The 24,853-nt window shown below is 37.2% G+C and overlaps 1 protein-coding gene across 3 annotated transcripts in view; it reads left to right on the forward strand.

Annotated features, from left to right (window-relative positions):
* Window positions 1–24,173, forward strand: part of MAP1D (methionine aminopeptidase 1D) — a 36,141-nt gene extending 11,968 nt beyond the window's left edge. The window contains exons 7-10 of one of the 3 annotated variants that reach the window (XM_039021340.2): window positions 1,121–1,200; window positions 20,144–20,241; window positions 20,728–20,775; window positions 23,710–24,173. In XM_039021340.2, coding sequence (XP_038877268.2) covers window positions 1,121–1,200; window positions 20,144–20,241; window positions 20,728–20,775; window positions 23,710–23,855 — 372 coding nt within the window. In that variant the 3' untranslated portion in view covers window positions 23,856–24,173. Of the gene's footprint in view, window positions 1–1,120; window positions 1,201–20,143; window positions 20,242–20,727; window positions 20,776–23,379; window positions 23,499–23,709 lie in introns of those variants that run through there. The other 2 variants (XM_090306207.1, XM_090306208.1) reach the window with 2 other exon arrangements.
* Window positions 24,174–24,853: the final 680 nt, after the last annotated feature.

Consider the following 24,853-nt stretch of genomic DNA (forward strand, 5'->3'; position numbering starts at 1 on the left):
ATCAGCTTAAGCTTTTGGGTCAATTGGTGATTTAAGAGTAGTTCTCTTCAACAACACCCTTTGAGCAAATTCCTTTGTATTATGAGTTCCATCTGATGGGCAGTTGTGTTACACTATTAAAACCATATGAATGATAATCAAGTATTGTAGGCTTGAGTGGTTGTTTCATAAGATTAGTTGAGTTGGGATAAGTTGGTCCAAACATTTGTGTGCATTAAGGGGGAAAAAAACAGAAGTCGTGTCACGTGACTAAGAGCATCAAATAAGAACTTCACTAATTTGATATAATATGACAAGTTTAGGTTTAGCCAGCTAGATGCCCATCATTTAAGTATTGTGCATTATTATGCTCACTAATTTAATTTAATACGAAGAGTTAAATTTAGCTAGCTAGATGCCCATCATTTGAGTATTGTGCATTACTACGTTCACTAATTTAATTTAATATGAAAGTTTAAGTTTAGCTAGCTAGATGCCCACCATTTGAGTATTGTGCACAAGTATAACTATGTTAAAATTATTTATGTTATGTTAAATTGGTCAAGTGAGAGATGGTGTTGAAGTCCGTGGATTTAGTAGGTCTAGGTATCGAGAGCCTAAGACTACATAATGAGGCATTCTCGGCAAAGTGGTTGTGGTGCTTCATGGAGCTTAATACGTTGTAGATTAGGGTGATATGAGTAGATATGACCCACATCTTTTGAGTTTGGTGCAAGTGGTGGATCAAGAAAAACCTATGAAAAGCTATTTCCTCTGTGTTTCTTCTTTTTTTCCTCAGTTTATCCATTGGTTAGTTGGGAAAGGCTCGAAGGTTTATTTTGGGGAGGATCATTGGGTGGGGGATAAGCCTCTTTGGGCTTTGTTTATAAGGTTTTATTGTCTTTTGAACAAGAGGCTAAATCTTCTGGCCTCAATGGTGCCATTCTCAGGCTCTTTGATTTTTTTAGGTTTCCAATGTTAAAAAATCCCGTTAACATCATTAGATAATTTCACTACAATGATGCCCTTATTGTTGCTTATTTGCACTTGAGAGAGAATATTTCTTTTTTGCACTCCCGCCAGAACAAATTTTGACCATTTATTTATTTGTTTGTTATTTTTTTTCTCCAATACGCTTTAGGTGACTAAAGAGTGCTTAGATAAAGCAATATCCATTTGCGCACCAGGAGTGGAGTTCAAGCAAATTGGCAAAATAATTCAGTAAGAAAACCCACTTTGTACTGCTGAACCATATGACACTATTGAAGATTGTAGTTTCAAGGTTTGGATATCAATGATATTTTCTGTTACCTATCCAGAGAGAAAGATAAAGGATTAGATTTATTTTCTACTCTGTGATTCCTTTTATGGTTAACACCCAAGGTGTGACGTGATTTTGTTAAAATACCACAAAATATGAGCATATTCTAATTTGATAAAGACTGTTATTGTCTCTGCTTTTCTTTGGAAACGTGTAATGTGATAGAGCTACTAGGAATTAAAATCTCTTTTTAAGAACTAATGGGGAGGGGAAGGGTTAAAGAATTAGTTGAGGTATAATTCAAAAAGGATTCTGTTAGGTTTCTCTTACCCTGCACTTAGTAAACCCAACAATATATGCAAGAAAACAGAGTAACAGGGCTCTTATAGACTGTTATCAATAGAGAAGAGGACTTAAAGTCTGTATTACAATGCTAAACACAGAGCACACTAGCTTAATAGCAAATGAACAACAATAAAAGGAAAATATCGAGGAAATAAAAGATAGCAAACCAGCACATTCGAGAGAGTTGGTGGTCCTCTCCTCTAAAAAAGCTACTCTCAGCTTTTTACCAAAATAAACCCTGGCCTACACTAAAACTCAAGCTGTCCTTTTATAACAACTTTTGTGGTCCCTCAACGGTTTTCCTCCTCTTCCACGTACTTTGCAGCTATTGTCTTTTATGTAGTTCCTTTCTTGCCCCTCCTTTTATATGCGTAGAGAATTGGGATTTCAACAATACTGCCCTCTTGAAATGCGCCTTGTCTCAGAGTGGAAGTGAGGAAATTGTTGGTTCATTAAGTAGACCGACTCCCATGTTACTTCATTCTCGGGAAGGCCCTTCCATTTGACAAACCATTGATTGGCTGCTAATTCACCGTTCCAACGCACGCCTAAAACCATTTCAAGGATTATTTATAACTCGAACTCCTCAGTTAAGGTCGGTGGGTGGTGCTAAATCTGATGAGCTTGCCCCAGTTTCTTCTTAAGTTGAGAAATATGAAACACGTTGTGAATCCACCTTTGGTGGAAGAGCCCGTTTGTAAGCTATTGCGTTTAATGCGGTTAACATAAACTGTGCTGGAATTTCTATGTGAACTAACTATGCGCCGAGTTGTAGCTAAATATGCACTTATCATAAGTTTTCTTATAGTTTGCCAAGTATAAACAAACTAGTGTGAGTCGAGGTTGAACTTAGGGATTTGTAACTAAGAATGTTTGGAAAGTAATGCGTATGCAGCGAGAACTTAAGTAATTTCAGTAAAGTCAAAAAGCATGTGATTAATAAGTATGCAGTGAAATTAGCTAATTGGGCAATGAGTACTTTGAGTCTAATTCTGAGAATACTTAGAGAAGCAGCAGCTTTAACTTGTGTTAAAAATGTATGGAGAAAGCAGGGTTGGAGGGAAGTCGACGCTTAGTTCCTAAGTTTAGCTTCAAAGGTAATCCAGGCTTGCAACATCCGTTCATCACACACCTCTCAGTGGCCAGCCACATTTGTCATATCTCTACGATGCATGAATGATGTTGCGTTGAGCATAAGGTTGTTTCTATCTCTAGAAATACTTCTTATTTTGCTTAGTGAGATCCGCAACTACTTACCCTCTTGGGCAGTTGGTTATAGCTACTTGATTCACTGAGTGATCATAAGCAAACATTTATATAATCATACACTAAGCAAACATGATTAACCCTTACAGATTCAATTTAGCTCATAACATTCAACTTCCCCCTTACCTCGTGGAGATTAGTTACTCATGGTAAATGAAAAAGTGATGGTAAAGATAGAGGAGATAATGAAAGTAGTCATGATGATATCTAGATAGAAATAGAATTGTTGTTTACAAATTGAGTAATCTCTTAAAGTCACAATGCAATACAATAGTAAAGATAAAAAAGAAAATGATGGAAGGTCAGTTTTCAGCAATCTCTTGCATCAAACAGATGTAGTGTCAAGGTTGCTGATGACAAAATGGTAGTATGAAGTGGAAAAGCCTTCTCAAACTCTTGCTTTGGCGAAATTCCGGTGGTAAGTCGAAGGTGATTTTTGGAAGTGAAGCTCTCTCAGAGAAATTCTCGATTATGCTTTTGCTTGTGATCATTGAATTTTGACTAAGACAAAAATCCGGATCCCTTGACATTGGCGTCAAGGCTCTATTTATAGAGCCATCCACTGATTGCTTTGGGCATCCCGCTTTGGTTAGTCGCAATCCCTGACTAGGTAGGTGAGAATGTCAACGCTGCTATTATGGTCAATGTTCCGAGTTTTGGTAGAATATCCATTGGGATTATGTCAGAGATCCCGATCGACCGTCTCTTCATCGGGTGCGAGTTCGGCACATGTGGACAATTCCTGCGATCAACTGCAAAATATAGCACTTCTTTGGTGCAGATTAACTCATGATATGCGGTCAACAAGGATTTTAAATGTACTTCAGTGCAAGTATATTTTTAAGAATGAATCCCTAGTATTATCAACACATACTTTGCTTATCTAACTTCATTATTCTAAGTAAAAGGCTACAATAACTTGTATTTCTACGAGTTATCACACCCCCAAATTTAGAATAATGCTTGTCCTCAAGCATATCTTATACTAAAGAAATTCAAACTTACTCTACACCTCAAATCAGAGGGGGAGAGGGTCTAGTATAAACATCTTGATAAGGAGTGGTCCTGATAGAAATATGAAAAGTAGTATTATACCACAATTCGGCCAATGCAATCCACTTGTTCCATTTTGTTCGTTGTTCATTGCAAAAGCATCTTAGGTATGTTTCAAGACAGCAATTAACCCTCTTCTTTTGGCCATTTGTTTGAGGGTGGAAAGCCATGCTCCTTTTTAACAAGGTTCCCATCAACATGAACGTCTCTGTCTAGAAGTTGCTTAGGAAAATCTTATCTCGATCAAAGATTGTGAAGTTGCTCAGAAAAATCTTATCTCGGTCAGAGATTGTGGACTTTGGGACCCCATGGTGACGTACTACTTCTTGTATGAATAACTTAGTTACTTGTTTTGCCGAGAATGGATGCTTGAGAGGGATGATGTGGGCATACTTACTTAATCCGTCAACGACCACCATGGTAGAGTCATACCCACCAGCCTTTGGAAATCCTTCTGTAAAGTCCATCGTTCACTCAACTAGATCATCATTGAGCGCCCCCCACCCCAATTGTTGTCTCCTCTCTCCTCTTTTACCCTTCCCTCCGACCTACTTTTCCCCATCCGTTCACCTTCTTACCAGCGCTGATTAGTCTTCATCTTCCTTCGACCTACTTCTCCCCATCCAATCACCTTCTTAACAGTGTCTTCACCTTTCTCTTCACCTTTCTCAGACCTTTCATTTTCCAAATCAATGGAGGTAAAAAGTTGTTGCATTTTCGATCATTTCTTCGGTATGTGGCAAGATGGTAACAGTTTTTGGGTGGAAGACATGAAAAGAGGTCAGAAAGTTTTCTTATCAATTATTATGGCACAATGGCTCCACACCCGCTTGAAAAGGTTTTTGAGTGGTCCAACTTTTGAGTTCTTCTTACTTAAGGAAAGAGTAGATCGAAGTGTTATTCCCCTTGCTAAATTTGCAAAGAACGGTGGTTTGTAGAGTGTGCGGTATGGCCTTCAACAGGAGGAAGGAAGAACATCCACATCCCTTATGAAGATGGCAAATCCGGTTGGCAAGAATTTAAGATGGTTAGTTTTTGGATTAATAGCCCCCAGAATCTCCCATTCAAATGGAACGTCGGATATTAAAGAAGCCATTAACAAAGTTTGATCACTCCACCAAAGTTATCCCTGAGCTCAATCTCCAAAGGAAACATGAAAGAAATTTCACAAATGTGGTAAAAGAAAAACGGAATATTAAGTTCTCTGCCCCAGAGTCATCAATTAAGAACATTAACGAGTAGTTGCAGTCCCCTATTTCAGCGATGGTAAAACAGAGCAAGAAATCCTTTTGGGTTCAGAAGAATTATGATATCTTTTAAGGAAGATTTTAACAACTTATGGATCATTTCGAGGTTATTTGTGTTTAATGAATGGAAGGAGATAGCAATAATACTGAAAGAGGTATTCCACTCTAACGTCGTAATCAATCCCCTGTTTGTAGATAAAGCCTTGATCAAAGTTGACTAAGGAAAATTGGAAGAGTTGATTGATGATTCGGGTAAATGTTAGTTAATTGGTCCTTTATCACTTATTTGAAAAATGGAATAAGTTAAAGACATGGTAGACCTTCAGTTATGAAAGGTTTTGGGGGATGGATATCAATAAAAAATCTTCCATTAGATTACTGGTGTTGAAGCACGTTTGAAGTAATTGGAGCTTATTTTGGAGGCCTTGAAAGCATAGCAACTGAAACTCTTAATCTCAAATTGCTCGGAAGCTAAAATTCAAGTTAGAAGAAATCTTTGTGGATTCATACCAGTGACCATAGAAATTAAGGATAAAAAATGTGGCAACATTTTTTTGAATTTTGGGGATATCGAGTGTGTTGAAACTCCCAAAATAACTCGTGGCAATTTATTTGTTAATTATTTTTTCAATCCAATAGATTTAGTTCGTCTGAATCAAGTTATGAAGGATGAAGGTGGTGATATTGAAGTTATGGAATCAGAATGGTCTTTCCTTGTATCCACGCAGTCCAAACCGGAGTACTCAAACCCGAATGCGTTCTTGAAGAAGAATCTTTGGCTGACAATGCAGACAATGAAGACTTCCTCGCCAATCAAGCCTCCCTCAACAATGGCTGGTGTGAACACTTTAGAAGAATGTGAAAAGTCGCTTTTAATGAGGAAAGAGAGTTTCTAACGATTCGGGTTTTAAGGATAACATTATTATCATAAACACAAAAAAGGCAGATGAAGAGACACTTTTAGAAAAAAGAAAAGGAGTGAAGAACATTAATGATAAAGGAGAGCTATCCAACATGGAAGACCAAACGACCCACGACGAATGTAATGCTGAGAAAGTGCTGCACCAGGGATTTTCTCTTGGAATTTCTCAAAAAGTAGGGACCTTGAGCAACTCCCCCCTATATCCAGACGATAGGAAGCTAAACTTGAGGTAAATCAAGAAAACTCTCTGCTTCCTCGGCTACTCGGTCGAAATTCTCCTGTCATTGGAAACCTTTTCCCAAACATTTTGCTAGAAAAAGAACTTCATCAACAAATGAACAGTACCAGACAATCAGGAGATGTTGGAAAGCAGTAATCTTAGAATCTCAAAAACTTTTGGCTCCTCAGCCGGTCAAGAAAACCAGAGTCTGAGTCCCCTCAGAATAAGCTCAACAGAAAACAATCCTGATCTGTTAGAGGATTGTTGCACAAGAATTCAAGCACCCTCTTCTTCTATAAGGTCAGATAGCATCTCTTCTTCTTCTAAATAGTTTAATCATTCGAATTTCAACATTCCTAACTCAAAATGTAATTTCTTGAGAGGTACACCTTGTTCTCCTCTGATCTCCTCTAAAACAAGGAAGTGTTATTCATCAGTGTTAGTAATGAAGACATTGAAGGCTGGGAGATTGGGATTGCTCAAGAAGACAGTGTACAAGAAGAAATAAGTGGTGCAGATCTACAGACTCTCTTTATGAATGAAGTTGAGTTGAAAGGTGTTGAGCATCATGCTTCCTGTTTTTCTCCATTACATCCATCTGAAATACCACCTCACTTGACCTCCATTGTCAAGGATTGTGGAGTTATCTTGGCTTGAAGACTCTCGCTTCTTTTGATACCTACAGTGCTCTATTGACAAAACACAATGAAGATTGTGTCCTGGAATACAAGGGGGCTTAAAGGCTTGAATAAAATAATAGCTCTCAAAAGGTTTTTTAAACCTTAATCCAGATTTGGTCTTAATTCAAGAGTCCAAGAAAGAGGGATTTGAAGTAGCCTTCATTAAATCACTTTGGAGTTCAAAGGAAATAGGCTGGGAATTGATGGAATCCTTTGGAAAATCTGGCGGTTTATTGACTATGTGGGATAAGAGCAAGGTAGAGGTTATTGAATCACTCAAAGGGGGATACTCCCTGTCGGTCAAATGTACTACTATTTGCAAGAAAATCTGCTGGATTACTAATGTATATGGACCAAAGGACTACAAAGAAAGGAGGTATGTATGGCCAGAATTAACTTCCCTCTCGGTTTACTGCACAGAGGCATGGTGTATAGGGGGAGATTTCAATATAACAAGATGGGCACATGAAAGATTTCCTTTTGGAAAAACTACTAAAAGGATGAAACAATTTAATAAATTTATAGAATCAGCCAATCTGTTGGAAATTCCCTTACCAAATGGAAGGTACACTTGATCCAGAAGTGGAAGCTCATCCTCTAAATCACTGATAGATCGGTTCTTTATTAATAAAAAGTGGGATTAGCTTTTTGACAACACAAGAATCATCCGACAGGTACGTATCTTTTCAGACCATTTTCCTCTGTTATTGGATGCAGGTTCAATTGTGTGGGGCCCTTCTCCTTTCAGATTCTGCCATAGTTGGCTGTTAAATAAGGACTGCATCAGAATTATTGAAAATTTTTGGAGAAACAGCAGTAGAATTGGATGGTCAGATTTTGCCATTCGCAAAACTGAGAATGGTTAAAGGTGCAATAAAGGGCTGGTTTGCTGAGTTCCAGGAAATGCAAAAAAGAAAAGAAGAGGATTTGTTAAAAGAAGTAGTAGAGGGGGAAGCTTTGGCTGATACTATTGGGTTGAATTCAGTTGAGAATGATTACATTACAGCATTGAAAGCTGATTTCATGAATCTATACAGGTTGGAAGAAAGAAATTTAATCCAGAAAAATAAACTAAGTTAGCTGAAGTTGGGTGATGAAAATTCTAATTTATTCCACCGTTTTTTGGCAGCAAGAAAAAAGAAAAATCTAATCACTGAATTGATAAATGATCAAGGGGAGCCAACCAAATCATTCCGAGATATTGAAAACCTTGTTTTGGGTTTTTATGATGCTCTATATACTTGCATTCCTGGTACTAGATAATTATTGTTATTATTAAATTGGTCATGTGTTATCCCATCTCAAAATGCCTCGCTAATTGCCCGTTTCTCATAAGCAGAAATTTATTTGGCTTTAAAGTCACTTGGCAAGAGTAAAGCCCTAGGTCCATATGGTTTTACAGTGGAGTCTCTCTAAGTTTTGGTATTTGGCTAAAGAGAATTTTAAAGAGCTATTTGATGATTTTCACAAGAATGGAAAACTAAATGCATGTATCCGTGAAAACTTCATATGCTTAATTCAAAAGAAAGAGGATATGGTTTTAGTAAAGGATTTCAGACCAATCAACCTTACTACCTTAACCTATAAGGTAGTTGCTAAGGTACTTGCAGAAAGATTGAAGAAAGTTATGCATTCCATAATTGGCTCATCCTAGAATGCTTTTATTGAGTGCAGACAAATACTAGATCCAGTGTTAATTGCTAATGAGGTGGTGGAAGATTATAGAGCAAAAGGGAAAAAGGGGTGGATTCTTAAGCTTGATTTGGAGAAAGCTTTCAACCGTGTAGATTGGGCTTTTTTAGAAAAAGTAATGTTTTCTAAAAGTTTTGATCCACGCTGGATTCCTTGGATTATAGGATACGTAAAAAATCCCAAATTCTCTATATCTATTAATGGAAGGCCACGAGGATGTATTCTTTCGTCTTGGGGAATTAGACAAGGTGCCATTATCACCATTCCTTTTCCTCCTAATTAGTGAAGGGTTGGGTGCTCTTCTAGGTAAGCTATATGGAAATGGTTTGTATGAAGGTTTTGTGGTAGGAAGGAGAAGATTCATATTCCACTACATTTTGTAGACAACACTCTTCTTTTTTGCAAATATGATAATTGTATGTTATCAAAACTGAAAGAAGCCATTGAGTTATTTGAGTCGTGCTCAGGACAGAAGGTGAACTGGGAAAAATCAACCTTAAGTGGAATCAATATAGATGAAAATGAGTTGCTGCAAATGGCTGGATTTCTAAATTGCAAGGTAGAATTTTTGCCTTTTCTTTATCTTGGCCAGCCATTAGGTGGGTACCCGAAGCAATCTTCATTTTGGCAGCTAGTGATTGAAATGGAGGAGATTTAAAGACTCCTTTAATTGGCACACAGCTGGGAAGATTGGATATAGCTTGAGAAGTCTTTGGATTAGTATTTCGAGAATTTGGTTGAAAGTGGAAGCTTTGGCTCCTTTCAAACTTGGCAATGGTGATAGAATTGCTTTTTGGACTGACATATGGGTAGATGCACTTCCTCTAAATATTCATTATCTAAGGCTTTTTAAGATTGCTTTGTTACCAAACGGATCCATAGCATCTCATTGGGATCATATGCTTGCTTCTTGGTCTATTGTCTTTCGAGGTTTGTTTAAAGACGACGAAATAATTGAGTTTCAGGATTTGCTAACTCTAATTTCAGGCAAGAGAATTTCGGATAATTCTAATACGAGACTCCTTTAATTGGCACATAGTTGTGAAGATTGGAAATAGCTTGAGAAGTCTTTGGATTAGTATTTCGAGAATTTGGTTGAAAGTGGAAGCTTTGGCTCCTTTCAAACTTGGCAATGGTGATAGAATTGCTTTTTGGACTGACATATGGGTAGATGCACTTCCTCTAAATATTCAGTATCCAAGACTTTTTAAGATTGCTTTGTTACCAAAAGGACCCATAGCATCTCATTGGGATCATATGCTGGCTTCTTGGTCTATTGTCTTTCAACGTTTGTTTAAAGACGACGAGATGATTAAGTTTCAGGATTTGCTAACTCTAATTTCAGGCAAGAGAATTTCGGATAATTCTGATACGAGAACATGGCCCCTAGAAGCATCCGGTAAGTTTTCAGTAAAATCCCTTACTACTCATCTCTCCCCTTCATCCCCTTTGGACAAATATCTTTATAAGGCTTTAAGGAAGACTAAAAGTCCGAGGAGAGTAAATATTCAAGTGTGGATAATGATTTTTGGTCTCCTAAATTGCTCCTCAGTCATGCAAGGAAAGTTCCTTTCAGTTTGCTTGTCACCTCTATTTGCCCTTTGTGTAAAAAGGATGGTGAAGGTTTGCAGCATCTTTTCTTCAATTGTTCGTATTCCGTAAAATGTTGGTGGAAATTTTTCCATCTTTAATATTGTTTGGGTGTGGAGATAACTTTAGAAGTAATGTTTAGCAAATTTTAATGGGCCCTTCACTTAAGAAGCACCTTAGATTAATTTGAGTTAATATGGTTAAGGCCTTACTAGCAGAATTGTGGTTTGAAAGAAACTAAAGAGTATTCAATGATAACGAAGCAGGTTGGTTGGATCGGTTTGAATTAGCGCAAAAAAATGCTTCAGCCTAGTGCACTCTTACAAGACTTTCGAAGATTTGTCCATACAGGAAATATGCTTAAATTGGCAGGCCTTCATTTTCCCAGAATTTTAGTAGTTTTTGTCTCATTTTTGTATTATTTGGCCTAGTCTTCATTTGTATTATTGTGCATCTTTTTGTGACTTTATTTGCTCGTTTTGTTTTGTATTTTGGATTGTTTAGGGCTTTAGGTTGTCCTTTGATTTTATCATCATGTTAGTTTGTATGGATATGATGAGGGCACTAAGGGGGTATCAACCTAGTTGAGATGCCCGGGTGCATCTCTTGATCCTTAGGCTTTCTTGCTCTTTGTATAACACTCTTGTACTTTGAGTACTTATCTTCTTTCACATAATGAATAAAGAGGCTTGTTTTTTCTTTTTCTTTTTCTTTTTTTTTTGTAAAAAAAAATCCATCGTCCACTCCTCCATGATCAATTCCGGAATTGGCAGTGGTTGAAGTAGGCCCATTGGTGATAACGAGTCAGTCTTGTTTCTTTGGCAAATTTCACAGCCTTCCACATACTTTTTGACGTCAAATTTCATACCTTGCCAAAACAATTCACCATTCATCCTTTTATAGGTTCTCAAGAACCCTGAGTGGCCGCCTAACACCGAACCATGGAATGTGTGCAATAAGGATGGAATCAAAACAAAGGAGCGAGATAACACTAACCTTCCCTTGTATAGAAGTCTGTTATTCTTCCATTGATGTTTTGTTTTCCTGTCAGGATCCTCTTTCAATATAGCTATTATCTTTTGGAGTTCTTCATTCTCCTCGACTTCCTTCAGAACCACTTCCACATCAATTAAGGCTGGGGTTAGCATATACGCTTCAGTTGTTAGAGGAACTCGTGACAAAGCATTGGTTGCCTTATTTTGAGGCTAATATAATATTTCAAAATCATACTCCAAGAGTTTTGTTAACTACCTCCAAAATTGTGGTTGGACTTCACATTGCTCAATTAGGAATTTTAAAGTCTTATGATCTAAAATCACTGTAAATTTATTCCCCAACCGGCAATGTCGCCACTTCTGTACTACTAGCACCACTGCCATCAGTTCCCTTTCATAAATAAACTCTACTTCGGCTCGAGGAGAGAGCTTTCAGCTAAAATAAGCAATTGGCTTGGAATTTTGAGATAATACCGCACCCAAACCAAATTCGGAAGCATTTGTTTCAATAACGAATGGCATAGAGAAGTCAGGTAAGGCCAATACTGGGACTGTCATCATCGTTTGCTTCAATTCTTCAAAAACTTGTGCGACTTCATCATTCCATTCAAAGGCATTCTTGTGCAATAGTTTGGATAACAAGGCTACAATATTGCCATACCCTAGCATGAATCTCCATTAATACCTTGTGAGCCCTAAGAATCCTCGAAGATCCAACACATTCTTCGGTTGTGGCCACTCCACCATTGCCTTAATCTTTTCCCCATTGGCTTCCACTCCTTGATGAGAAATCCAATGGCCCAAGTATTGTATCCTCGTTTGACAGAAGATACATTTCTTCTTGTTCGCATACAATTTGTTATCTTGAAGGATATTGAATACCACTTCCAAATATGTCTCATGAGTGGTGATGTTTGGGTTGTACACCAAGATATCGTCAAAAAACACAAGTATAAATCGACAAAGGAAGGGGTAGAATACATGATTCATTAGTGATTGGAATGTGGCCAGCGCATTGGTCAATCCAAAAGGCATTACCAGAAATTCATAATGTCCTTCGTGGGTTCTAAAAGCAGTCTTCTCGATATCACTGTCACGCATTGGTCAATCCAAAAGGCATCCATCTTTCTTCTTAATTAACAACACCGGGCTCGAGTATGAACTGTGGCTAGGTCTTATTATTCCAGCTTGCAGCATTTCGTTAACCAACTTCTTGATTTCTTCCTTTTGTGTGTGGTCGTATTTATACGATCGAACATTGATGGACTTTTGCTCTTTCCCGATGAGTATACGGTGATCAATTGCTCATTTAGGAGGGAGAGTAGTAGGAATTCCGAACACATCTTCACTTTGTGTTAACAGAGTTCGAATTATTATTGGCAATTGTTCATACTTTTTTTCTTCAAAGTCAGACATGGTATCCCTATTCTCTTTGATCTCCAAATTCCGAAACTTAATCAACCACTCTTGATCTTCTTTCTCCCATGTTTTTGATAAAGCCTTCAAAGAGATTTCCGACTTCGTAAGGGAGGGGTCCCTGCGTAATATCACCTGAGAACTTCCAGATAAGAAAGACACTGTTAGTGTCGGCCAATGAACGCCCATGAATCCAGTTGTGCATAACCACGGTATCCCTAACACAACATCCATTTGTCCTAGATCAATCGCAAGAAAATCGGCTATCACCACTAATTCTGGGAATTTCAACTCCACTGATTTGCATATCCCTCTTCCCCGTATCGTTGTTCCATCCTCGGTAACAACCCCAAATTTCGCTTTTCTCAATAATAGTAGATTTGATTCCACCACAATTTTCTGATGAATAAAATTGTGAGTCGTACCACAGTCGATCAACACAATGACCTCCTTCCCTTTCACCGTGCCTCTCAGTTTAATCGTCCCTTTCACGAAAAAATCCGAGCATCAATCTCAAGGCTATTTTCGCTTTCTCAGTAACTTCGATCGCCTTAAACTCTGGGTTCTCATCTTCTTCTTCGACTATCTCCACCTTGGAATCCTCTTCCTCGTTCGTAATGAACAACCTTAGTTCCTGATTTTCTTTCACTTTACAACGGTGCCTGGGAGAATATTTTTCGTTGTAACAAAAACACAAACCCTTGTCTAGACGTTCTCGAAACTCGCGTCAGACAATCGCTTCACCGAAGGATCCTTCTTCGCGTAATTTCCCTTCACCGAAATGGATATCTGCCTCATCGCCAGGGTTTCATTCCCCTTTACATTCGTTTTATCGGTGGGCGACCCCTTTCTTTCCGCTTTGGGCCTTCTTTTTGTACGGCCCAATAGTTCCCAAGTTAGACAGGGCTAGTTTCAGGGCCAATATATGCAAGAAAAAAGAGCAATAGAGCTCTGATGGACTGTTATTAATAGAGAAGAGGACTCAAAGTCTGTATTACAACGCTAAACACAGAGAGCACACTAGCTTAATAGCAAATCAACAACAATAAAAGGAAAATATCAAGGAAATTGAAGATAGCAAACCATCACATCGAGTGAGCTGGTGGTCTTCTCCTCTAAAAAAGTTATTCTCAGCTTTTTACCCAAAATAAACCCTATCCTACACGGAAACCCAAGCTGTCCTTTTACAACAAGTTTTTGTGGTCCCTCTACGGTTTTCCTCCTCTCCTACATCCTTTGCAGCTATTGTCTTTTGTGTAATTCCTTTCTTGCCCCTCCTTGTATATGTATAGGGAATTGGGGGTTTAACAGATTCTTTTGTAGCTTAGGAAGTGGTTGAAGGTTTGGAAGTTAGTAAGAATTAGTGTGTTTTGAAGTTGGACCTTGAAAGGCCCAGTATAAAGTCAATTGGTACTTCCTTTATGTTGTCATGGAGTTAAAAAGGCTTTGGTAGCTTGTGGAGAAAATGGATAAGGGGGTGTGTTTTTACAGAAAATTTCTCTGTTTTGATCGATGGTAAGCTTAGGAAAAAGATTTCAGCTGAAAGAAGTTTGGCGCAAGGCGATCCCTTGTCCCCTTTCTCTCTCCATCATCAGGCATGCTCTCAGCCGAACATTACAATATTGTCGAGGGAGTAGAAACCTCAAGTAAGGGAACTATGGTGGATGTGTCACATCTATAATATGTTGATGATACAATTATCTTTTGCTCGGATAAGAAGAAAACCTTGATAGGGGGAATTTGATCATTTGCTTTCTTGAAAAATTTGTATTTGGGGTGAAATTTCAGTAAATGTTTATTTTGTTGCCATGAACTAATATTCAATTTCTTCATTTATGATTTAATATAGAGTGGTTTTTATGTACTTATATTGGTTAAAATATCATTTGGGCCTCTATAATTTGAATATCATTCTTTTTTGAGTTCTTGCAATTTCAATGGTCTAAATTTAATCCTATGCTTAAAATAAATCTTAGATTTAGTCCTTCAAAATTAAATTTTACTGAAATTGGAAAAATAATAATAATGATTTTCATACAAGAAAAGACACTATGTGGAATATGTTTCTAAAATGTATAAGGGAAATGCTAATAACAACTAAATTTCTTTTTTGGAAAAATCAATAATAAACTGGTAACATGGACTAAATTTGAAAAATTGGTAATACATAAACTAAATAGAATGAAATCCAAAGTATAGGGATCCTATCACATAGTTTTACTTTTAAAACTAAATAGAATGGAACCCAAAGTATAGGGATCCTATCTCATAGTTTTACTTTTAATTTTTTAAAAACTAACTTTGGATCCTATCATACAGTTTTACTTTTAATTTTTTAAAAACTATATGTTTGAGCTAATTTATGTGCACTTATCTAATGGATTGTTTGGGCTGCACATAATATCTTAGGTAGGTGGTTGCTAAGTGTTATAATTCTATAATCAGGATTTTCCATTTTTGTAAATATTTTGTGATATTTTCCTTTTCTATGCTTTTTACACTTGTATATATTCATATCTTTGGTGAATGAATAGAGCATTCCGATTTTTTCTCAAACCTAAGAGTTTTACATGATATCAAAGCTCTCTAAATAAACTTAGGGTTTTTGTGAACCTTAGGGTTTGAGAATTTAGAACCCATTTGTGATACGTTTAGGGTTTTGTGGAGAGGTGAGTTTACGCTTTTGCTCATAGTCGCCGTCTTCGGTTTGTTCGCCACCGCCGCCGTCGGGAGAAAAAAAAAAGGAAGCTGTTTTTTTTCGACACCGCCCAGTTCAAAGAGGAGCCCAGCCACTGTCTACAAAACCTCAAAGTCCGGTTGCCATCTGACCAGCCTCACACGCCAATTGTTCTTCTTTGTCGTCCGTCCACACGCCGGCGCGTGTAGGCGCATGCGCCGTCCTTTTTTGTTCGTTTTCTGTGGGTTTCTCCAGTGTGGTTGACTCTTCTTGGTGGTGTGTTTGTTTGGGATATATAAATATTCTTACTGCTTGTAAAGACATCTCTTCAGTAAATTAGGGTTTAATTATCTGCTGTCCGGTGTCTATTGTTTTTGAGGTAATGGCTGATAATAAACCATTAGTCATGTCTGAAATTGTTCCTATGGTGTCAAAAGTAACTGAACACAAGTTGAATGGATCCAACTCCTATTCATGGAGATCAAATGTCCGCCACTTTGTTAGGAGCATGGAGATGGATGATCACATCACAGAAGAGTCACTGATTGATGCTAATAAGAAGATTTGGTGGCGGGACGATTCAAGGATGCTTCTACAAATCAAGAATTCTATTGACCGTGAATTGTTGAACTAGTAAATCACTGCAAATCAGTCAAGGAACTATTGGAATATCTGGATTTCCTTTATTCAGGGAAAGAGAATATTAATAGAGTGTGATATGTTTGTAAGACTCTATATCAACCTGATCAAGGAGAAAAATCTCTTACAAACTACTTTATGGAGGTTAAAAATTCATGCGCGGAATTCAATGCCTTGATGCCAATCAACACGGATCCAAAAGTTCTAATGCCTCAACGTGAAAAGTTGTTTATCATGAGCTTTTTAGTTGGTCTTGCACCTAAATATGAGATGGCCAAAGATCAAGTGTTGTCAAGCTCAAATATCTACTCGTTGGAAGAAGCTTACACTCGAATATTTCATACTGAAAAAACACAAGCAGTTACATCATCTGATTTTAGCAGTGCATTGATTGGGCGCACAAATGATTATAGAGGTAATAAGGGGGTTGAATCAAATAGCTTCAAAGGTCATCCAAATAACCAAAGATCAAATCTAGGAGGTATTGTTTGCTATTACTATCATAAACCTTGCCATACGAAGCATGAATGTAGAAAATTGCTGAATAAGAGTTAGAGGATGCCATCACCCTCTGCACATGTCGCCTCTACTCCTGATAATCTTGACAAGTCAATTACGATTTATGCAGAGGAGTTTGCTAAATTTCAGCAGTATCAAGAGTCATTGAGGGCATCATCTTCTACTCCCATTACAGCCATCACAGAGACAGGTAACATTTTTAAATGCCTTCTTTCCTCCACGTCAAAATGGGTCATTGACTCTGGCGCTACAGACCATATGACAGATAACCCCAGTTTATTCTCTAACCTTTGTACATCTACCTCTTCACCTAATGTCACTATAGCTGATGGAACCTCCACTTCTGTTTTAGGATCAGGAACCATCCATCTTACTGAATCAATTTCTTTGTCATCAGTTTTAAATTTACCACATTTCTCGTTTAATTTGATTTCGGTCAGTAAACTCACTCGTGATCTTCATTGTTGTGTCTCCTTTTTTCCTGGTTATTGCTTATTTCAGGATCTTATGACGAAACAGACTATTGGTAAAGGGCGTGAATTTGGAGGTCTTTACATCTTTGAACCACAAACACCTACGGCCATCACATGCTCAAGTGTATCGTCTCCCTTTGAAGAGCATTGTCGTTTGGGTCATCCGTCTATCTCTGTGTTGAAGAGTCTTCGTCCACAACTTCAACATTTGTCTTCTTTAGATTGTGAGTCATTTTAGTTTGCTAAATTTCATCGTTTGAGTTTGTATCCTCGAGTCAATAAACGAGCTAGTACTCCTTTTGAATTAGTCCTGATGTTTGGGGTCCTTGTCCTATTGAGTCCAAAGGAGGATTTCGGTATTTTGTTATATTTGTCGATGACTATTCTCATGTTACGTGGTTATATTTAATGAAAAGTCGTTCTGAGTTACTTTCTCATTTTCATAACTTCCATGTTGAAATCCAAACTCAGTTTAGTGGTGCTCTTAAAATCCAATGGAGTGATAATGCTAAGGAATATTTCTCTCATACACTCGAGCCTTATTTAGATGCCTATGGCATTCTTCATCAATCTTCTTGTATCGATACTCCATCCCAAAATGGGGTTGCAGAATGAAAGAATCGTCATCTCCTTGAGACAGCCAGAACTTTGATGTTTCAGATGCATGTTCCAAAATCCTTTTGGGCTGATGCTGTTTCCACAGCTTGTTTCTTAATAAATCGCATGCCTTCTTCCATTCTTTAGGGTGAGATACCTTTTCACTTTATGCCCCAAGAAAAATTTGTTTCCCATTCCACCCAAAATATTTGGTTGTACCTGCTTTGTTCAGGATGTTCGGCCTCAGCATACCAAGCTGGATCCAAAGTCCTTAAAATGTGTTTTCCTTGGTTATTCCCGTGTCCAAAAGGGGTATCAGTGTTATTGTCCTAGTCTAAATAAATATTTCGTCTCTCCTGATATCACGTTTTTGGAACATACCCCATTTTTTTCATCACCATCATTCTCTCCGAATAAGAGTCAGGGGGAGCATAAGGAAGTAGAGGATGATTTCCTTGTCTACACAGTTACTTCTCCCTTCAATCCTCTTCCTGATTCATCTCTACCTGTGGCTACCTCTACTCTTCCACCCATCGTTAAGGTCTATACTCGACGACAACCTCCTTCAGTTCCATGCCCTGTACCAGAGTCTTCTTCGTCAGTGGATCCAGAAACGAGTGATGATCTCCCTGTTGCTCTTCGTAAAGGTAAACGTACATGTGCTCATCTTATTTCCTCTTTTGTTTCATATGATCATTTGTCACCTTTCACATGTTCATTCATTGCATCCTTAGAGTCTGTATCCATTCCTAAAAATGTTCATGAGGCTCTGTCTCATCCTGATTGGTGTGCCGCAATGGTGGAGGAGATGACTGCCTTAGATGATAATTGTACTTGGGATTTAGTTTCTCTCCCTGCAGGAAAGAAGGCTATCTGTTGCAAATGGGTGTTTGCGGTTAAAGTCAATCCTGATGGTTCTGTTGCTCGGTTAAAAGCGTGCCTTGTAGCGAAAGGCTACACACAAACTTATAACGTTGACTATGCTGATACTTTTTCTCCTGTAATAAAAATGGCATCTGTGCGATTGTTTATTTCATTAGTTTCAATCAATCATAAGCCTTTACATCAGCTTGATATTAAAAATGCATTTCTTCATGGTGATCTTCAAGAAGAGGTGTATATGGAGCAACCACCAGGGTTTGTTGCTCAGGAGGAGAATGGAACGGTGTGTCGCCTTCGTAAATCTTTGTATGGATTAAAGCAGAGCCCATGAGCTTTGTTTGGTAAATTTAGTCAGGTGATTGAAAGCTTTGGAACGCAGAAGAACATGCCAGATCATTCAGTCTTTTTTAAGAGATCTGAGGGTGGTATCATCTTGTTAGTCGTATATGTGGATGATATTGTGATTACTGATGATGATGCTTTAGGTATTCAGTCTCTAAAGACCTTTCTTCATAGTCAATTCCATACAAAAGATTTGGGCGTGTTGAAATACTTCTTAGGAATTAAGGTAATAAGAAGCAAGAAAGGAATTCTATTATCACAGAGAAAATATGTACTTGATTTGTTGACTGAAACAGGAAAGTTAAGGGTCAAGCCATACCCCAATGATGCCCAACTTACAGCTCATAAAAGATGGAGAATTGCTAAAAGATCTTGAAAGATATAGGAGGTTAGTGGGAAAACTTAATTACCTTACAGTGTACAATGACTCGACCCAACACAACCTATTCAGTAAGCATTGTGAGTCAGTACATGTCATGCCCTACAGTTGATCATTGGCCTGCATTAGAACAGATTCTTTGTTATTTGAAAGCTGCTCCCGGCGTGGTTTATTATATAAGGATTATGGTCATACTAATATTGAATGTTTCTCAGACACTGATTGGGCAGGATCTAAAGAAGACAGAAGATCAACTTCAGGGTATTGTGTTTTTGTTAGTGGTTATTTGATTTCTTGGAAGAGTAAGAAGCAAAATGTGGTGTCACGTTCAAGTGCAGAATCAGAATATAGAGCAATGACACAATCTGTGGTGAATGAATAGAGCATTCTGATTCTTGTTGAGTTGGGATTTGAAATCACCAAACCGACAAAGTTGTGGTGTGATGATCAAGCAGCACTTCATATTGCGTCTAATCCAGTATTTCATGAAAGAACTAAACATATTGAAGTTGATTGCCATTTTGTACGTGAGAAAATTCAACAAGGGTTTGTATCTACAGGATATGTGAAGACTGGAGAACAATTAGGAGATATCTTCACGAAAGCATTGGATGGAAGACGTATAGATTATCTATGTAACAAGTTGGGCATGATTAACATATATGCTCCAACTTGAGGGTGAGTGTTATAATTCTATAATTAGGATTTTCCATTCTTGTAAATATTTTGTGATATTTTCCTTTTCTATGCTTTGTACACTTGTATATATTCATATCTTTAGTGAATGAATAGAGCATTCTGATTCTTTCTCAAACCTAAGAGTTTTACACTCAGATTTGAACTTATTCATATCAAAGAAATTTTACTTTACTAACAGATGATTGTGTCAATGCAGCTGGTCATTAATAGGATTATTGTGAATTAATGGAAATATCCTTTCTCATAATTTTCTCTGTTTCTTTAATCAAGCGACCATGCAGATAAACATCGATTTGGTGTAGTTCGACAGTTTGTTGGCCACGGCGTTGGACGTGTGTTTCATGCTGATCCAGTTATTCTTCACTTCAGTAATTATTCCCTTCTTTAGATGCTCGCTTTCACAGTGTGCTTTTTGTGTCATGCTGGTTGATCGAACATGGTCTTGATCATTAAAAGTTCTTTATGCTCATGGTTATAAAGTAACTAATTTAATATAATGAAAGTGTAATGAAGTCATAAGATCCATATGAAGTATAGTTAGCCTCTCTTTTGATCATAACGGAAACTGTTTAGTTGTGAAGAATATTCTTTAAAGCGAAGTTTTGTGTCGCTTATGATGAAGTTAAAAAATTATTTACTTTGTGAATAAATGACATATATGGATCGTATGGTGGAACCTCATCACTCTATCTGGTGCATTTTTCTCATCATAATTTGCTCAAGAAAAGGTTTCCTGCTCTTCAGTTTATATGCTTTTGCGTTGTACTGTGAAGTGCTCGCATTCTTTAACCAAACACACGAAAAAAAAAAAAAAATTTGCAAGATACTTGAGCACGAGTTCTTAATGCTTTCAGGGAACAATGATGCTGGGCGCATGGTGTTGAATCAAACCTTTACAATTGGTATTATATTTCAATTTGTTTTAGTTTTCCTGTATAGTATATTTTTGTTCTCGGATGATTACTTGAAATATGCAAATGAAGTCCGCTATAAGTAAATTAAGCGATAGTCATCAATGAAAAGTTCATATATAAAGTGGTTGAATGAAATTACATTTTTAATTATATCTCTAGTATGATTTGAATCATTGGGATTTTAGCGTTACGTAAATTTTTTTAAAAACAATCCATCCAAATTTAGCTGAACCAAAGAAATCTTATATTTTTCATCCTTGTTTTTGTCCTCCAACAATCTGGTACTAGAGCCTAAATGATTATAATATTTTTCTCCACCTTGCCACCATGCATCATAAATAACCTCTGTCTGCATCAGGCGGCCATTCCTCTTGAAACTTGAAAATTAGGTTTCTGCATAAAATGAAAACCTATACAAAAGGAAAACAATCAGCACCACTCACTATGATCATGGAAGTGATCATCTAAAACATCAATCCCACCATTAGATTCAAAATCTCATGATGTCTAATTCAAAATAATCTTTGCTGTTTCGAGCCAATTGTGTACCATGCGTTGTTTCTTCTCAGTCAAATTCTACTAACTCAGCCACCCTATTTCTTTCGAAATTTCATCTAGCATCTTCTGGAAGGCACCTTGGTTCAACTGATTCTTAGTAACCTAAGATATCGAAGTATGCGGAAGATTGGAAATGTAAGATTATGTTGTAATACTTCAATGTAAATCTCGTCATTCTAAATTTTCTAGTGTTGGGGAGATTATCACCGAGGAAATTGAAGTAAATATTGAGAAACAAACCCACAAACAATTAGATTGAGGCATGTGTATCTCGCTCTCTTTAAGGAAGTTTAAACCCACTGTAGTGTATATTTTTTTATCAGTCACTGGTGCAGCATGTCTTGTATGGCTGTCTCCTCTCAGATACAACCTAATCCAGATGTTGTATAGCTCAAACAAGCTCCACATCAGTTAATACTCCTCTTTTGGCCAATTTCTCTTAAAAGAGCAAAGGAGATAAATATGAGGAAGTAGAGAGAATAGAATATTGAAATAGTGTGTTAAAACTGTTTGTTATGGGATTTCCCAATCTAGTGAATTTATGACACGGGTTTTAACACCTCAGTTAACAAAAACATATAGGTTTTATACTTAATTTGATAAAAGAAAAAAAAAATTCAAATTTACTATCTCAATTAAATGTTAAACTTGTATAATAATTAGTAGTTAATATTTGAATGTAACAACACTTGGTGCGAAGGAAAACCATTAGCTGTTATTATTAATGTTGTTAAGTTTCTGTCATTGTTCTTGTTTGAACTTGTTCTGATGTATTTGGTTATTGTTCGTGGCTTTAACTGATTGATTAGCTTTCGGTAGGTTGTTCTTTTTGTAGCTTAGCCTTTAACAGCAGAACTAATATTTGTTGTGCTCGGCAGTTGACCTATATCCACTGCCATGGTCCCTTATTCAGTAAGAGAGATTCTGCAAGATTTACATTTCTAAAGTTCGTTCTTTGAAGTTTTTTTTCTAAAGAAATGAGCACTTTGTAATGAAAGATTAATGTGTATGTTTTGCAGTATGTCTTTTCAAAACTGGAATACCTTACCTAGTGTTTATATCCCTATGAGCAGCTACCATTAGAAACACTTGCCCTTTTAGGATCGTAACCATTTAAAGGACCCTACAAAAATGGGCATTTAAGGCTCTACATTTACCTATCATAAGCTTAGAGTACGGACTTTAATGAGAAGTAACAAGAGCTCTCTGGTAGCCATAGTTTGTCTCCTCCGTCTGGGTGCAGCAAATCTTCCCAAGTTAAAGAAGATTCAGCTGAATCCTAAACTCAAATTCCACTTGCTGGCTTCTTAACACCCAAAACATTAATGTATTTGGCCCTGCATGTTTAAGTTAAAGACCCTATGAAAAGAGTCACTAATGAGGAAACTTCAAGGCTCAAGCCAACCATGTTCTCAAGACCAGTACCCACCCTGAGGAGTGAATGCAGCTGGATAATATTTCTGAATTTAGAAATATTTAATGGAGGAGTTCTACATTTACCAACCTGTTCCTTGTCATGCTATTACCACCTGGAGCTCCTTGCTAGTTGCTACACTTATGGGATACTAAATATTTTTCATCCCAGCAAAAGCAAAGTCACTTTATCTTTATTCTTACAGCTTGAAACTCAACCTTTGAACAATCTTGTATAAGAGTCAAGATTTTAGATTAAAGAGTGCTCTCTATATGAAATTGAGAATGTCTTCCGTAGTCAAATTTGGTAGGCCGGAATGTGGGGTTAAGTTATCAACTCATATCGCCAAATTGATAGCATCATGATAATCTACCTTTATTGTGGTATAAATTCTAATTTTTAGGCATTTAAAACTTATGATGGATGTAGGCGAGAAAAGTTAATCACCATAAACGTTTCAATTGTGGACTTTTTATTATGTGAACACCAACTTTTGTTGAGTGAATCGTTTATAGCTGCAATTGTGTGATCGATTTCAGCTCTCAATTCTGTAAGTTCAACTTTACTACTTTTCTTATTCGGCTTCTAGATTCAGCCCATCAATTCTCTCCTTGCTCTAGAAAACCAATGATGATTTAATTTTGATTGAGCATGCAAAAGGTGTTTCTCAACTGATCAAAAGAGTGTCTTTCTTCCCTTGCTCTTCTTGCCATACATACAACAATAAGCACTCATACTACAACTGAACTAGGGCTTGTGTAATATTTTCCAAGACTCAAACTTGCAAGAACCTAGCATATTCTTCAACTACCGCCACGACTTGAACACAGTTCAAAGCTCTTGTTGGCATGTAATTTGTACAATATTTTGTTGACATTAGAATTTATACCTTTGTCATCTTGTGCTCCATTGGGGATTTTTATTGTGCACATTTTTTAATTCTTCTGCAGAGCCGATGCTAACCATTGGTAGCATAAATCCTGTCATGTGGAATGATAACTGGACCGTCGTAACAGAAGACGGAAGCCTATCAGCACAATTTGAACACACCATCTTAATAACCAATGATGGAGCTGAGATATTGACACAGTGTTAAACAATAGTGGATCTCATGGTAATACTTTGATACTCCAAAAAGGGGTAATTTTTTTTCCTGTAGCTCTTTTTGATTTATCACCTCCAAATGTATGTTCCAGAAAACATGGAGGCACTATTAATTTTGCCATCGTTATCGTTTTATAGAAACCAAGTTATTCATTGTCACCCTGAATTTATTAGTTATCTGTACTGTTTACACCGAGGGCTAGTGATGGCCAAGGTCCTTCCCCCCAGTAAGAAAATTCTTGTAAGTTATTTGTTGAGACAAACAACTCTTGTATTAATGTATAATGTATTGAAATTTGTTTTGCTTTAACTTAATGTTTCCTTATCTTACAAGGATTTCCTTGATCTGGTATTTGTAATGATGATGGTTCTATTTGAGGCAATAAAAGGATGCGGACAATAACTTCAGAATGAAGAAAAAAATTGGAGAATACTTTTTATCCAGTATGATTTCCCTGTGCTAAATTGAAACCTGGTACTTACAAGGAGAAAGAATTTATAAAATAAATGGTTGGGAAATACTAGAGATCTCCATCTGAGACCACTGAAGGAAATTTGATCTGTAGCTAGGATTGACAAAATTCCCCACGGAATCGGGATTCCGCCCCGATCGAGGCGGGAAATTTTCAGTTTGACCGGAGATGGGGTCAAATCGGAGAAATTTTTTGGGGTACCGTCCAGGGACGGGCGGGGACGGGATGGTATCCCTGCTCCAACCCCGACCCCGATTTGATATATTTATATTTTTAATACTTTACAAATATATATTTATAATATATAAAATAACTTATTTATGTGTGTTTATAACGTATATAATCAAATATTAAATATCTAAATTATAAATCTAAGTCCAAAAGTCAAGCTCAAATTTTAATCAAATTTTAGGCTCGCCCCCGTTGCCAACCCTATCTGGAGCAGCGATTTTATTGAGCTATTGCAATAGTTATGAACTGCTACAACACATTTTGCAGCAATTTACGAACTCCTAGC

The sequence above is a fragment of the Benincasa hispida genome, chromosome 10 (assembly GCF_027475165.1).
Source record: "Benincasa hispida cultivar pf3 chromosome 10, pf3_genome.v1.1, whole genome shotgun sequence".
NCBI lineage: Eukaryota > Viridiplantae > Streptophyta > Magnoliopsida > Cucurbitales > Cucurbitaceae > Benincasa > Benincasa hispida.